Source organism: Onychostoma macrolepis, chromosome 23, assembly GCF_012432095.1.
Source record: "Onychostoma macrolepis isolate SWU-2019 chromosome 23, ASM1243209v1, whole genome shotgun sequence".
Taxonomy (NCBI): Eukaryota; Metazoa; Chordata; class Actinopteri; order Cypriniformes; family Cyprinidae; genus Onychostoma; species Onychostoma macrolepis.
This window is the reverse complement of record NC_081177.1, coordinates 22,702,736-22,720,251: the sequence shown is the minus strand read 5'-3', so window position 1 is coordinate 22,720,251 and position 17,516 is coordinate 22,702,736. Positions and strand designations below refer to the sequence as shown.

General features: G+C 37.5%; 2 protein-coding genes across 7 annotated transcripts in view; both read right to left on the bottom strand.

Annotated features, from left to right (window-relative positions):
* Positions 1-12,568, bottom strand: part of arhgap46b (Rho GTPase activating protein 46b) — a 78,617-nt gene extending 66,049 nt beyond the window's left edge. Inside the window, exon 1 of the mRNA XM_058764361.1 lies at positions 12,306-12,568. Coding sequence (XP_058620344.1) covers positions 12,306-12,397 — 92 coding nt within the window. The 5' untranslated portion in view covers positions 12,398-12,568. The remainder of the gene's footprint in view (positions 1-12,305) is intronic.
* Positions 12,569-14,173: 1,605 nt separating this feature from the next.
* Positions 14,174-17,516, bottom strand: part of sulf2b (sulfatase 2b) — a 150,855-nt gene continuing 147,512 nt past the window's right edge. For 4 of the 6 annotated variants that reach the window (XM_058763121.1, XM_058763122.1, XM_058763124.1 and 1 more), the window contains one exon: positions 14,174-16,499. In XM_058763121.1, coding sequence (XP_058619104.1) covers positions 15,868-16,499 — 632 coding nt within the window. In that variant the 3' untranslated portion in view covers positions 14,174-15,867. Of the gene's footprint in view, positions 16,500-16,952; positions 17,007-17,516 lie in introns of all 6 variants that reach the window. The other 2 variants (XM_058763125.1, XM_058763126.1) reach the window with 2 other exon arrangements.

Genomic DNA, 17,516 nt, shown 5'->3' with positions numbered 1-17,516 from the left:
TGGTTCGTGTAAAGAGTAAACCAAGTGCGAACAACTATATTTTTCAGGTTTTTCCCAAATTGTTCAACTCTAAAAGGATGGTTTTAAAATTAGATGCACTCCCCAAAAATTTTTAGAATTTCAAATTTCACCCCAAATAATTAAGTATTTTTTCCATCTGGCGGTAAATTTTACCAGATTAAAAAATGTGTGTGTGGGTGTGTGTGTTTTTTTTATAATATAAATTAATAAATAATACATATTTTAATAATATATTTTCTTTTTCTTAATATGCCAATATATATTGCAGAAAAAACGAAATATTGCAATGTCAGGTTTTCCCCCAATAATATGCAGTCCAAATTTGAATACATATTAGAAACACAGATAAATGGAGGCTTTGCTCTCCTCGCTAACAAATTTGGTGCACATTTGTAAATGCTGAAACAACATGAGAGGGCAGTTCTGCTTATTTTTTCAAAAGTGACATACAGTAGTACTTTAGTCTGTCCATCCAAGCCTCGCAATTAAACGCCTCATTTAATACAGTCTTAATCTGATCTGAGGTTTAAAATACCTCGTAATGACTCTGGAATAAGAAAATGGGCATGGGCTGTCCAGGCCTACAGTCTAGACCACTAAACTACATTAAATACAAAGTGATGCTTCTTCCTCTAAGACAATATTTATAGAACACTTTCTAAAACAGGTACATGTCCGTCCGCCCACACACACACACACACACACAGAGTCTAATTTGCAAGGAAAAACATACAATGCGATCACCCCAATTTCCAGCGACTACGACCTGCCAAGTACAGGTCAGTCCAGAAAAGCACAGCATTCAGATCCACTAAACGATCTCGCAGGCCGCTTCTGAGAACTACATGCTGCTTTAGACACGCTCTCACGTAACAGAGATGGGAATTACATATGCATGTCTGGAAAGCATTGGACGGAAAGGGGCTAAAGGGGAAAAGAAAGACCAAAGGAAGAAATGCTGTAAAATAAGTGAAACAGAGAACATGAAAGACAAGTGTGTATGTATCAGTCGTTATGTTTTCGTAAAAGATTAAGCATTTCTTACATCCACTTCTGCTGCATTTAAAGATGTATTCATTAAAATAATTAAATTATATTTCTTAAAATTAATACATTTAAATAGTATAGTATGATGAGTTTGATTCTTTATTGGAACAGATTTGGAGAAATTTTGCATTATATCACTTGCTCACCAATGGATCTTCTATAGTGAATGGGTGCCGTCAGAATGAGAGTCTAAGCAGCTGATAAAAACAGAAACAAATCCATTGTTCTTAACTTCAAACTATTGTTTCTGGCTAAAATACGAGTTCTCTATGCATAACATTGCTTTCTGCAGTGAAAAAGTCATCTCGTCTGAATCAGGAGAGAAATATGCACAAATCAAGCACCGTTTACAAATGGTCCAAGACACTTTTGATGTAGGAGGAAAAAAGGGGATGGACTTTTTCACTGGAGGAAGTGTTATTTTGGATTATGGACTGGTATTTTAGCTAGAAGCGATGATTTAAAGTTAAAATGCATTAATGATGGATTTGTTTCTTACAAACACACAGCTTTTCTCTTCCTTAGACATTGATTGATGGACTGGAGTGGTGTGAATTCTTTGTGATGTTTTTATAAGCTGTTTGGACTCTCATTCTGACGGCACCCATTCACTGCAGAGGATCTATTGGTGCTCAGATAATGTAAAGCTAAATTTCTCCAAATCTGTTCCCGTGAACAAACAACCTCATCTACATCTTGGATGGCCTGAGGACGAGTAAATTTTCAGCAAATTTTAATTTTTGTGTGAACTATCCTTTAAAATAGCAAGCACTTACATCAGTATTAGCTGTGAAAAGCCCTAAAATGATGAGTAAATGTCCCCATGTCTTTTCGTCAGTTTTTCCTCATTATCTAAACTCAGACAGACAGGCACAAGCAAGCACATTTCGAGAGAGAGATGATGGTGACTTCTAGAACAGACCTTCTGCAATAGAATATGAAATGGTGAGTCAGATCCCATCAGCACGGCCCCAGAGGAAGGGCCCACTTCATCTGTTGTGCTGTCGGCTAGAGTTTCACCAAAGAGCTTCACACCACACACTCTCCTCACGCACACGGTAACTGATAGGATGATCTAAAACCGACAGCCACCCACACCTGTCTTCCTTTCCTAATTTAAAACGGCAGCTGGATTAACAATCTTGGTGGAATAACGGTAAACTCCCACAGAGTTACAGCAGGCCAGTATGGCTTGAAATTGGATAAACATACCTCAATTTGGAAGTGGCACTGATGCATTTTCAGCCAAATACACTAACGACATGCAATTTCAGTCGTTTAGTTTTTATTTCCACTCAATTTACGAGAGTTGAGTAATGCTCAAGCAATTAGCTAGTTGCTATTGCTAATGTGGCCTTGCTCATAATTAAAGGAATTAGCATTCCAACATTAGCGTGTGTGCTAGCCACACTCCCTGACCGCAGACAATGGCAGCGTTTGTGAAAATGGCCTGGTTCCCATTCACTGTTAATGAGTGAGATGCCTGATTAGGGATCTCAGAGCAGCACAGATCCACATTCCTGCCCCGAAGGTTAAAGGGTAATGCATGGGGCAGTAGCATTTTACTCCAACGTCTTCTGTTGCAAAGTTCAGATAGACAGCAAACTCTTTTTCTTTTTCTTGAGTAGAACAGGAAAGATTTTTAGCTGAAACCATGGTCCTTCGTGATTCATAAAATGCAAGTCAGCAGCTGCAAGTTTTTGAGAATAAAAAAAGCACAAAAAGAAACACAAAACTCATACCCGTGGCCCCTGACAATATTTTGAGGTCTTATGAATCCAAATGATCGGTTTGTGCAAGAAACTGTACATGAGAGATATTTTCATGATTTCTAGGCAATGACCATTCCTGATCCTTTCAGGGTTTCCGTGATGCTGGAAAGAGATCTTTGGATCAGGAATAGCGTTGGGCATTTCAGATTTCACAGATTTCATAATTCAATTCCAGTTCACAAGCTCTTGATACGTATTGATTCCAATTTTGATTCAAATCAATTTGATATCAGTTCATTTGGTTACATATCAAGTACAGTACATGTCAATTTTTCTTAAGGATAAGTCTCTCTCAATTAAAACTGTAAACTATTCAAAGAACCCAGTCAGGTGATACAATACTACATGTTAAAATTACCAACACAGTCCAAATTTAAAAAATAAAAAATATAGTGCATATATTTAGCAAAATGACCCTCTTTCGAGTTATGTTTTTGTAGCTGACCATTGAGCTATGGAAAGTAAAGCAACATTACCTGACATATTGTTTACAAGCCGTTTCATTGACGTCTTTCCACAGTTGAAACACTGAAATGTTGAAACATCAGAAAATGTTGCAAGCTGAATTCAAACTTGAATTGCCCAAATATGCACCATGGCGTAAGGTGTCAAAAAGCATTCTTAGGCCACAGCTTCAATATTGCAGCATTAATGCTACTTTTTTCCTCATCACATAGCTTACAATTCCAGACTAGATGTATTCCAAAATACATCTGTGATGTAGTAGACCTAGTTTTAAACTCACTAAAGTGTGATTAAGAAATAAGCTCAGACAGGAAATGTTGGCATTCACTACCTTTAATTATATTATATAAATTATGTTTTAGCATAGCATCCACCGAGCTATTTGTGGGACTGTGGCCTACACTTTTTGTCTTTTTTTCTACTCAATCCACACCGCTCCACTGCTCCAACAGAGACAGGCAGGAAGGAAGAGGCACAGTGTGGATGGAGAGCACAGGCCAGACGTGTCCTCCATCCTCCACCGAGCCCAACAGTTCAGACACAGGCTGAGGTCACTGGAGACCATTTAAGCTGTGACACAATCAGAAAGGAAAAACCTCAAGAAAAAATAGGGGGAAAAAAGACACAAAAGGTGGATGTGGCAGATGTATTTGTCCACCCATTCAACACGTACCAGCCACGAATGTTGGTAACCAAACAGTTTCTTGTCCCCACCGATTTTTTTTTCTTCTTACTATGAAGTCAATGGGGACCAAGCAAGAAACACATTCTTTGTGTTATTGAACTGCACCATGGGATGAGAAGAGTGACCTAATTCATTTGCTCAAGAGCTTGTTCCCATGACTTCCTCTATGACTTCACTGTCCCATTCACCACACACCTGGCCAGAAGTGGTCACTGATAGGTCAAAATATCATCAGTGACATATTTACTCAGCAAACAGTGCAGCACAATACCTTACATATTAACATTTCTCAAGACCTTCAGCTGCCAATCACAACATCAGTCCATCAACCAGCCAACGGTTGTCAAGGGAATTTCAGTTGCCCCATTCTTAGTGATTAGAAGAGCAGGATATTGAACGTGAATGAAAAGTCAAGCTTTCTACTGACTAGTTAAAGATGTTTCATCCAGAACTAAGTGCAACTTTTCGGATCACAGTGTGACTGCATTCTCTGGCAATATTTAAGCATGCAAATCTTCACAATGTCAAAGATTACACTTAAATCAAGCACATTCCTTAATCTGAACACACATTCGGGATTGCCTGGCCCACAGTTCTCTCAGGTCGTGACCACTCTTATCAGGCAGATGAGGAACTAAAGCGTGGAGCGGCTGGCCGGGTGTAAGAGGTGGATCAGAGGACAAGTGTGAGTGTTTCAGATGGGTCATGCTGATTCGGAAAAGTGCATTAGCACAGATGGGGAACATCTCGTGTTCATTAGGGAATACTGACGAAAACACACTCAATTTCTGCCAGTCTCATTAAATGAAGCTTTCCAACAGGGATTTAACAGGGACTTAAAAGACTAAAGCACAGAGATGAGCCTCCAGGGCAGGTGTGTGTGTGTGTGTGTTTGTCCCCCTGTTGTATTTCCCCAAGCGACTACAGCCTCACTCATCCGAGGTAAAGAGCATGTGGTGAGCTTCCTCTAACTAAAAAAAAAATAAAAAGAGAGACTTGGTGCTACTGACTGGTATGTACATTACAGGCTCTCCTGAAACATAAAGACCACAGAGAACTGAAAAACAGTGGTGGGCTAACACTAATGTCTCTTACAGTTGGTTTCTTTTGGTTATACACTGGAAAGAATAGGGCAATATCTTGAAGTTTAACATGCATTCATACATTTATGTAATGAAGTGTAAGTGGGTAAAGCAAAACACCCTACAAAACAGAAAACAAAACCCATAACACCCCAGAAAGTGAAAATCTAGTTTGCCCTGGTAATGAAAAAAAAAAAAAAAAATCAGCTATCATCTTTTGCCAAGGATAATGAATTGCATAATAATAAGACCAGGTATGTTTATTTAAAAAGTAGAATGTATCAATTTTGAATTCACAATATTGTTTTCAGTCTTACTACTTCAAAATTTCACTTTTAATTCAATGAGTTACTTGCAGTTTCTTTGTAATTATATGTAAAATTTATTAGAAATTTGTAAATTAAATTGGTTTAAAAGTAAATCCTAGACCAATGTATGTCAACAAACTCTCATGGCAATTCATAACTATTTTACATTTTGGCAAACGTAAAGTTTTTTTTTTTTTTTCTACAAAATCTTAAATTGATTAATGATTAATGACTGGACGAATTTATTCAATATTTTTAAATCAAGTCGTACGAATTCATTCAATATCACCAATTGATAAAATAGTTACATTTTCTCTCTTTAAAACAGATTGTACAAATTTATTTGATTTTGACTCTTTGTAAAGTAGTTATGTTTTTTCTTTTTAAATCAAATCATACAAATTCGAAGTCACTTTTCCTTCTTTAAAATCAAATCGTACATATTTATTTGATATCGCCAATTTGAAAAGCAGTTACGTTTTCTCTTTTTAAATCAAACCGTACAAATTCATTTGATTACGGCAATTCGTAAACTAGTTGTTTTTCACTTTAAATCGAATCATGCAAATTCATTCAATATTGCCAATTTGTGATTGCAAAATCAAATTCAATATCGCCAATTTGTAAAATAGTTACTTTTTTATCTTTTTAAAACAAGTCATACAAATTCATTTGATAATGCCAATTCATAAACTAGTTGGTTTTTCACTTTGAATTAAAATGTACAAATTCATTTGATATCTCAGGCCGACGCGTGTCCGTTTTTAAGAGAGTTTCAGCAGTCACCATCTGACTAGTAAAGAAAACCCCACCTTGCTAGAGGGAGAGCCGGGTTAGATTTTGAGTGCTGTCTGGCTCAGTTTCCTATCATCTCAGTGGGGGTTGCGAGTTATTTTCAGACAGCCGCAGACATGCCCTACTGTGCACTTAATGACTGCCACTCCAGGCTAAACGCTTTTACTTTAGCGCTATTGGGTTAATATTCAGCAGATACCCACCTACTCTGGGAATGATGCTTTAAAACGTGACTCGGAGAGAATGTGCACGTTTAGTGTGGCAGTGAAGCCATCTACACACACACAGACTGTAGGGGTCATATGTGTTAGTGTTTGATACTCAACAGAGCTCTTCATTAATTTACAATGGCTATTAAAAGGATTTACAAAGAGCCTTTTATGACTAATGTGTTCGACAGCACGCTGTAAAAAACAATGAATGGTTTGCAGACACTCAGAACAGAGCAGAGATCTGTGCTGGATGAAGCTGTTATCTAGTATGGCTTGTAAATCCAAAACTGCTGTCAGCACACACATACAGGCCTATATACACTATGAACTATAGTGTTGTTAATCTTAACTAAAACTAAAATGATTAAAAATCATTTTTGTTGTTTTTAAATAAAGCTGAAAAATAAATTATAAATATTACATGAAGAATTAATTTTGATACCTTTGGTCCCTCTGCAGTAAAATAAGTTGAAGTTGAAGTACAAAAATTACTAAAACTAAAAATAAAGCTAAACAAAAAGATAAAAGCACATAAAATTAGTAAACTAAAATTAAATAGAAATGCTACAAAAATAAAACAAATTAATACTATAATTGTACAGAAATAATACAAAAATAAAAAATATTAATAAAATATATCCTATATATATCCTATTTTACTGACAAATAAAGAGGTTGTTAATATAGTTTGCCTTTCCATTACATCTAACTTTTGTTAAATTATTAAGGATGGGTCCTGTTAGACGACTAATCAACTGATCAATCAATTAGTGACATTTAATTTAAAAACGCATCTTTTGTAAATGCCACCTAAGAAACACGTCTGACGGTAGTCAGGTGAACCCAAAATCAGCCTAATTAACGGGCTTACATTTAAGGTTGTAAAGAAGTAGAACATTTTCTGTACATTTTGGAATTTTTCCAGGATTTTTTGCAAACTTTCAGAAAATGTTGGAAATTTTTACAAAGTTTCCGGAAATTTTCTGCCCCTTTGAAACCCAACTTCCTTTAAACTGTTAAATAAAATACTATACTAAAAATATCATCTAAAACATAGAAAATATAAATATAATATAATTGCATGGACTCTAATGAGGCTAAATGGTTGCACAAAGATTGAAATGAGCGTGTTTCTTATTAAAACAGTAAGCCAAATCAAACAAAAGTGAATGAAATCAATCACAATCATCATTACACAATAGAATTTGCCTGATATGGTCATGAAGGCCAAAGATGTGCTCTCGACATTGAGAAACACACCTTTCCAGTTCTCTGGAAAAATCACAAAGGTCCCATGAACAGTTGAAAGTCTTCTAAAACTCTACTGGGAAGAGTTTCCTAAACTGGCCAACAGGAAGACAGCATGGGGAGAGGCAGTTTTGTGTTGTGTTTAGGCCTCTCTCCAGTGATACTACAAGTGAATGAAAGTGGCCAAGATATATCATCTCACACAGAAACCCTACAGTTACAGCTGATCCAAGTTCGCATTGAAAACACACCCACAAACTCATTTTCCATCTGATCTGGCCCACATCTATCACAAATGGCCATTTAATTTCAACAATCTTTCTGCCATTCCATATTAAGTCCTAAAGTATGGAACGGTGAACACAACCAACATCTGCTCAAAAGATTTACTCATAAACTTCAACTTCATACAGAACATGCTTATTAATAACTATAGACTGTAAAAAAAAAAAAAAAAAAGAAGAAGAAAAAAATAAAAAGCCAAAACCTCAGAGGTCAGAACCAGAGAAATATCTTGATGTTTCCATCAGGGACAAGGCATTTGTTTTGGGTTCCTCACATGTTTTCTAGCAGTGCCAAGCCAATTTGTAATTTCATCTGAGAAGATCCAAAAAGCAACTAGTAATTAAGGCTTTACCGCAGACCAATAAGAGCTCCACCATTTCCTTCAAGCAACTACAAAGTAAGTTAAACGTTGCTATAGAAACACAGAGCCAATAGGGTAAGACTGTTGACTGTTGCCCAACAAATGTTTCTTGGCGATGGGAAACATCCATCTGCTGGCAGAGTAAACAGCAGAAAGCAAGGGATGTGTTAAAGGGTTAGTTCAAAAATGAAAATTAGCCTGTGATGTACTCACCCTCGAGGTATCCTAGGTGTATATGAATTTCTTCTTTCAGACGAATCCAATCGGAGTTATATTAAAAAATGTCCTGGCCCCTCCAAGCCTTACAATGGGGGTAAGGGGTTGCTTTTTTGTCAACAGTCCAAGAGACGTTAAATAAAGTGCACGCATCCATAATAAAACGTGCCTCACACGGCTCCGGGACGTGAATAAAGGCCTCCTGTAGCGAATCCATGTGTTTTCATAAGAAAAATATCTATATTTTAAACGTAATAAACACTTTTCTCTCACTTCCGCTGACTGTCATAAGCAGAAGTACCTCTGAGATATGCTAGTCTCACGAATTTGTTTACTGGAGCAAATGAAGCAAATTTTCCTTACTTTAGCAAAGGAAAAACAGTCTCCTCTTGGCTTATATCAAAATCCTCAGACATTTTTCTTTACAAATCCTCGGTTTGTACTTCTAATTCGTGACCGGCGTTTTTTGTTTTGTTCTCTCTCCGCGTTCGTCACTAATCACACAACGCCAACATCCTACGTCATCTGCCAGAACGACTTCCACTTACCACAGTTAGATGAACTGAGAGAGAAGTGTTTATTACGTTTGAAATATGGATATTTTTCTTACAAAAACACATGGATTCTCTACATGAGGCCTTTTTTCACCCCCCAGAGTCGTGTGAAGCACGTTTTATTACGGATGCACGCACTTTATTTCACGTCTTCTGAACTGTTGACAAAAAGCACCCGCTTACCCCATTGTAAGGCTTGGAGGGGATAGGACAATTTTTAATATAACTCAGATTGGATTTGTCTGAAAGAAGAAAGTCATATACACCTAGGATACCTTGAGGGTGAGTAAAACACAGGCTAATTTTCATTTTTGGGTGAACTAACCCTTTAAAGTAGCACTAACGCAAACAAATATTTCTTTACAAGTGATCCTATCAAAATTAACATGGCTAAACACATCTCGGATGAACATATGGATATTAAGGTCACATCATTTTAAAAGATTAATCACTTCCAGAATAAAAAATTTCCCGATAATTTACTCACCCCCATGTCATCCAAGATTTCTTACTTTCTTCAGTCGAAAAGGATTTTTCTCCATATAGTGGACTTCAATGGCGGAAGTACCCACCCAGTGTTTACAAAGCTATCATGCAAAGAAAGGTAAAACAATCATGACGGGAGATTTTAAAGTTGGAGGAGAAAATGAAAATGTCTATGTACTTTGAACCAAACATGATCTTTCCAACGCGATTACATACTGTAATGATTGAAGACACACATGCACATCACAGAGCCAGTGCAAGATGAGCATTTGTCATTGTTTTTAGAAAATGGCTGATCGTTCCGCTAGATAAGACCCTTATTCCTCGGTTGGGATCGTGTAGAGCCCTTTGAAGCTGCATTGAAACTGCAATTTGTACCTTCAACCTGTAGATCCCCACTGAAGTCCACTTTATGGAGAAAAATCCTGAAATGTTTTACTCAAAAACCTTAATTTCTTTGCAACTGAAAAAAGTAAGTCATGAACATCTTGGATGACATGGGGGTGAGTAAATGATCAGAAAATTTTTATTCTGGAAGTGAACTAATCCTTTAATCGTACCAAGTGCAAATCTAAAGAAATAGTTATTAAAATGTTCATTTTCAGACATTTAACATCAAACATTGATTAGATTTGAAAGCAGACGTGCGTATTTTGAGCAAATAATATCTTGAAAACTTTAGCTGTGTCCCAATTCAGAGGCTAAACACTTCAAAGGATGTGCACTTAAAAGGCCGAAAATTTGGGACAATCTGGGCCACAAAGGATCCATTTGTTGTGTCCTTCATGTTCCAGGATACACAGACCGCATTTCAAGAAGCCTTCGAAGACTTGGAATACAGTACATGAGCTGCATGGACTACTTTTGTGTTGCTTATTTTGTCATTTTTGAAGCCAAGCAGCCATCGTCCTCATTCACTTTAACTATCTGGAAAACAGCAGCTTGGGCATTCTTCAAAATTACTCCTTTTGTGTTTTAAAGGGGGCATTTGGGTTTAGAATAAATTGGCAGTGAGAAAATGATGGGAGAATTTTCATTTTAGCTAAACTATTCCTTTGGTTAGCTAATTCATAAATAATTCATGCATGGACAACTAAGCGTGCGAGCAATTGGGACACATTATCAAACTTTCAGTCTCCAGTCTAATAGTAACTCCATCCATATGGCTTTGTGAATATTTCAATAGTTCAGAAAAGCTGTCAGTGTTTGTCCTGGCTTCAGAGGAGGTCTTCTGAGAATGCAAAGGGATATGGCATTGCAACATGATTAATAAAACATGTCAAAATCCACCCTATTAACTCCATTAAGGCTGACACCTGGAAGATGACACTGGACCAGCCTCAACAGCCGCATCGCATCTGTTCATCAATCTGCCCCACTAACCAACCCATCACTGGTCTGAACATCTAATATGGATCACAGAGACTTTTGACATCAAAATATAGTTCAGGTGTCTATATTTTACTCGCAACTTAGTGTCACTGTCCTTCAATGCATTTTGATGGACACCTAATGCAATTCCATTCAATGAAATGGGTGTTGTCCATTTTTTTTTCTCTTTTATTAGATTTTAAATATTTTGTCAGACAAGCAATAACTTCAAGTGTTAATAAACTGCACTGTGTCATCTAAAACAAAATTCAAATAAAAATGTTGAAAAAGTAACCAGGTGAAAAGTGACAGGGTTGACAGTTTTACAGTCAATTTATCATTATTAGTATACAGCTCAATGTCAAATCAGTACAAAGTGTGTTTTATGCTGATTATATGCAACTGAATGCTGATATTTCACCACGCACGTCCTAATTTTGCAGAGTTATTTGTGTTGCTAGGTCAACATATCATTCTGGAACAACATTTGAATCCAAAAATTTAGTCTTGACCATCTCCCTACACCTAAACCTAACCTTAACCTTAAGAGTAATCCCTAAAATCAGAGGAAATGATAGATGAATGACACTGATGTACAAGCACCAAAGACTGATTGTAAATCTAAACTTCACAAAAACTGTAAACTGGTTCTTCAAATCTGATTGGTTAATCACAGGGATGTTGATCCAGGAACATGTCGCACTTGGTAAAATCAGGTTTTCCATGTCACCACATATCCAGTTTACAGTAATTACTTGTCATCATGGTAATTTGTATGGCTATTTAAAGTCATCCACTACTAATAAACAAAATGTAAGATAAAATGATAAAAAGACAATAATAATAATAATAATAATAAAAACAGAAATAGGGCAAAAAGGCAACAATGTAATGACAATGTAAAAAAACAAACTACTACAAAAATAAAAATCTATTCGATTTTTGTAAACAAATTGTCTACAATAGAACATACTAAAAGTTGCTGTCAGTTTTGCATTGGTAAAGTCATTGTTTAAATGTTCATGAGTTATACATGACTTATCCATGGAATTACCCTGACAGTTCTTAAGTTGATTTATATACTAATTAAATAACTTTAAAATTGATTAGCAACATCATAATCGGTTTCAAACCAGTTTTCACTGAACTTTGACCATGCAAACACTTGTGTTTGAACATCTCAGTCTGTGCATAAGACTTTATAAACACAGCTGATGAAGTCTGTGTTTCATTTAATCAAAACATCCCAATAATGTGACATCCAGACCCCCGATACAATGAACAAACATAGTTTCTATTTCAAAGTTACCCACGCGATTCACTATCAGCAAACTGAGCTCAACAGCGTTGTACAACTGCAACATGTTTCCAAAACTCAGCAAAATGATCCATCTTACCTTCTGTCAGCCATGTTCCTCACATTGTTTGGACTAATGGAAGTGTAAGCAGTGAGATGTGTCCTCTGGCAGAAACTGCGCAGACTGCACATAGGCTGTGAATGTGGAGTTCAGGCTTTCTGTCCCGCTGGAGTTTGAGGCAGACAGTGGAGTGGGTTATTCCCCCGCCCTCTTCAGCATGGGCCATGCTCGTGTAATCCGATCTCCACCGCAGCCTGCTGTAGTTTCACAGGCGGAATGAGAGCTCATACAGTCGGCGTTCAGTTTGACGCGTGCCGCCATCTGCTGGTTGTACAAGCTGCCAGGCTTTGTCACTATGGCGCTTCTTGTAATAGTACTGCAATAGTTTATATAGCAATTCTGACTTTATTTCTCTCAATTCTGACTTTATAACTCGCAATTGAGAGAGTTAATATCTTACAATTCTGAGGTAAAAAGTCAGAATTGCGAGTTTATATGATGAAACTGCGAGTAAAAAAAGTCAGAATTGTGAGATAAAAAGTCGTAATTACTTTTTTTAATTGTTTTATTCAGTGGCAGAAACGGTCTTCCATAGTAAACAGATGGTGTGAGGTTCATTTTAGTACAGTGTAGAGCAGGGGTCACCAGACTTGGTCCTGGAGGGCTGGTGTCCTGCTGAGTTTAGCTCCAACTTGCCTCAACAAACCTGCCTGGAAGTATTGCCTAGTAAGACCTTGATTTGCTGGTTCAGATGTGTTTGATTTGGGTTAAAGCTAAACTCTGCAGGACCGAGTCTGGTGACCCCTGGTGTAGAGGATGATACTGTTAATTTATGCAGCTGATGATAGGCCTAATATTATAACGAAATAAAAATATGAAATATCTCATGTACAAGAGTGTTGTTGTTCCGAATATAAGCATAATTTGCAACTGTGATACTGATTTTTACAAAACAGTTAAATAAACAATAAATGAAAAAGACCTTAGTCAGCTTAGACGCCATATTGAATTTAACGCAAATGAAAACTGTGAGGGATAGCAGGTAATAATGTCTCTAAAGGTCCTAGATCACTTCAAGCTAATTTTATGGAGTTTTTGTCAAACAAAACCAACTGTGTTTATGTAAATTCTGTGTGTTTTTGACATAACCTTGTGTGTATTTGACAGTTTAAGCGCAATAAAACATGAAAGAGAACTTGTTTTAGTACGATGGCCGAGAGAGCTCAACACGCTGCAACTTCAGAAAACACAAATAATTTTATTTGCAGTGCGTTTCTTTGTTTGGTTTTGTTGTGAGTATTTGCAGTGCGTTTCTTTATTTGTTTGTGTTGTGAGCATTTGCAGTGCATGTGTTGTCACATTGATGAAGTTGTTTTCTTAATTTGCAGGTGTTTTTTTCTATTTGCAGTTTCTTTATTTGGTTGTGTTGTGAGCATTTGTAGCGCGTGTATTATAAAATTGAACTGCTTTCTGTGGATGTGTGCGCTCAGAAAACTGTGTATCAGAAGTTTAAACTGACTGTCGTTAAAACACATGCAAATAAATTTTAAGCCCCACAGACATGATAATCAAAACAAAACTGATGTTTTGGCAGAGTATCTGAGGCACCAGCTGTACAAAAGGGGGCGGGGAGCAGCAGCTCATTTGCATTTAAAGATACATGCACGAAAAACAGCATTTCTGCTTCCAGCCTTCCACTCAAAATTGGCATTTTCAAAATGATATAATAAATGATCTTTGGGGTATTTTGAGCTGAATCTTCACAGGCACATTCTGGGGACACCTGAGACTTTAATTACATATTGTAAAAAGGGGCATAATATGTCCCCTTTAAACATAACCCTTTTTGATATTACATGTTAACACATGGCACAAACGTGTTGGGAAAAAAGACCAATACAAAGTAATTTGGGCATTCAACACTTTATTCACAAAGTAATGAGCACTATCAAATGTTCACTGGTAAACCAAAACAAAAATATAGGTATGATAAATCTATAGAACTGTACAAGACTTTGTTAAAACCATCTCATCTTTTTTTTTTTTTTAATTCCTATTCCAAAAACAGCTATCCCTTTGAAAGTGCCAAAGGAAAATGTATCCTTCTCTCCGAGTTGTCTCCTATCCTCCAGTTTATGCACAGTACATCTTTACAATAATTATGGTGGTTTTTAAAACTACCATACACAATCTCAGACAAAAACTGCTTTAGTACAGCCACGAGAGGTGAAGGGTGGATGTTGTACATTGATATGAAATATGTGAACACAATGACCTGTACTGATGAAGTATCCCAGAGTAAGTGGACTGATCAGGGATTAGATTATTACCATCTTGAACAATAGAATCACAATCATCAAAGAACCAAACTGATCTCAAAACAGGGATGGATGAAATACATCAGGAAGGTGGATTAATAATTTAAACAATCTTAGATATGTCACCAAAAAAACTGAATATATGTATTAAAGAACTGTTAAAAATATGCTGCATAAATAAACCTGAAGCTGGAGTGAAATCTTTATGTCTGGTGGTCAGTTTAGCTTCAAATGTGTAATAAAAATATCCTTTAACCATTTACATTGCAAACACATTAAAATACATACATCCATTTCATATATTTGCTCTGATATTAGTAGCACTGTGTATAGCAAAAGTTTTAAGAACAAGCTTACAAGGTTACAAATATGACGTGGCATGTTCGGTACATCAAAATTTCTTTCTCAATGTGCTTAGGGAAAACATACAATTTTGTCAAATACAAATAATGACTGACACATCAAATTAACTGTTTTTCTTTCTTTTTTTTGTTTTGGTGGTTAGTTGGTTAAACTCATTATGCTGCAATAACAGCAAAGAAATTGTAAGAAATTCAGATTTTATTTCTATTGAACAAAAAAAACAACAAAAAAAACTTGTCCAATATTTAAGTTTAAAGTAAATAATGCTATAACATTCACTGGGAGCAACAGCAATGAAATCAGAATGCTTTGTTTTATCACACTCAAATTCACTTTTGACTTCAGATACAGCGTGTTCACACTCACACAACACACAAACACACATTCGTCATTGACCTGTCTGAGGTGTTGTTCAGTGAAGTTATAAGGCTGTAGAATACATCATCCCACAAAATGAGACACCCTCTGGAGACACCAAAATTACAAAAGCAGCCATCAAGAATTATGGTGCAAAACCGGTTTCAAACTGAATCAAGTATGAATGGTCACAACAACTCAATCCTTGTGAAGTTTTACTGCTATGAATTTTAACCCCCAAGCTTCCCAAATCCCATCAAAAAAGTTGAAAGAATAAAAACAGAGTAAAGAATCTAAGTTAAAAGATAAAAATGTGCTCTGTTCAAAGCCTAGCCGATCTCATGGACAAGTTGGGAAAACGGTCCAACTATAGACGGAAATGTTGCTGGGTGTCGCCGCGCTTCTGAGGCCAGTCGATAATGGAGCGAGGGAACATATGGGAGAAGAAAAACAAACCGAAGGACTGTAGGCTGGCATTAAACATCCTCTTTCTTCACTTCCATCAAATTTAAAAGTTGTCTCTCTGAGGAGGGACAGTATGAGAGAGGAACGTTACATGAGAGTCAAACCGTTTCCTGCAAAATGTCATTGCAGTCACAGTGGGTGGAGCTTAACCTTCCTGTCCGTCTCTGAACAAACTCCTCCTCTTCCTCCTCATCACCGTCCCTCCCTTCTTTCGGTCTGTCCCCTTTCAGTTCTCCAAGAGGAGCATCCCAGCCTGCATTGTCCACCTGCGACCCCGTAGGTCGCATGGGATATGATGAAGGCGAAGGAGGAGAAGAAGAAGAGGAACGTTCCACTTGGTTTAGCCCCAAAGCGTCTCTTAAGACCTCAGCGCCAGCTTCCTTCAATAAAAGAGCGGGCGTGGCCAGAGTGGTCAGGTAGATGGCTGAAGCGGATTGGCTGGAGGACACCAGGGCGTGGCCTCTTCCTGCTTGTCCATCCTCAGGGCGGCGCGGAGAGTACGGCTGGTTGTCGTTGCTGAGGAGCGTGAACATGTGGTCCACGGAGCGGCTGAAATGAGCCCAGTCCTCAAGGCTGAGGGTGAAGTTGAGTTTGAGATCGTAGGCGTGCTCATCAAGTCTGTACAAAGGTTCAAGTTCGGACCAGTTCGGCTCACCGGGAAACATGTTGGTGTCTTCCGGGACGCCCTCGTTCCATGAGTTATCCTTCCCATCCTTCCCATATCTGTCCTCTGTGGAGGAACATGGCCACAAATGTTAAACATTTTCGCCCAGTGACGAAACAATTTAAGGCACTGATTAAAAGTGGATGCATCAAAATGGAGATGGATGCTTGTGATTGGAAAAACAGAAAATAAACTACAATAAAAACCCTGAAAAGGCTTGTGATGGTGAAGGAAGGAAGAACGTAAACATTTCAGGCTTCAAATGAAATGAGGTGAAGATGATGGGGGGCTTGTGACGGGAATCTTCCCTCGTGCTCAGAAACAAAACTGCTATTTTTCCAAACAGTTTCCATGCAGAAAGACACCTCTACAAACTAATGCTGTATCATGCAGGCCAGGCAGATGCATGCAAGAGAAAGGAAATTAAAGAGAGAGCGAGAGAACGGTGATTCAGACAAGATAGTGGCTTGGTGGCATTGTATCCTATGGACGAGAAGCAGAATTATTATCCAAACTCACAGCGATTTGGAGACAGGCTTCCTCACTTTAGGCCATTTCCGGCGCTGAAACTGCCTAATGCGACAAGCAACGATAAGACAAACTGTTACCCCGCCCCCAAACTCAAGCATGTGATAGAGACACAGCCAATCAGAGAACTTAAAGGCTTTCACATTCACACAACAACACCCAAGGCTGAATACATGCAAGGCACAGAACAGGGCTAGAGAGAGGGAGACAAAACAAGAGAGGCAGAGACAGACAGAGAGAGAGAGAGAGAGAGAGAGTACAGAATCTGAAGGAGAAGACATCTGATCTGTCAAGGAAGTAACTGGGAGTTTAAATGTTGCAATCGGACCCACATACTGAGTGGGTGTGGGTTTGGTTGGTCATGAGCTTTGTAAGAACTAACTAGCTTAGAAAAAGGTCCATATATGTACACTACCGATCACAAGTTTGGATTGGTTTGATTTTTAAAATATTTTTGAAAGAAGTCTCCTGTGCTCACCAGGGCTCCATTTATTTGATCAAAAATCCAGGAAAAAACAGTAATATTGTGAAATATTATTACAATTTATATATTTT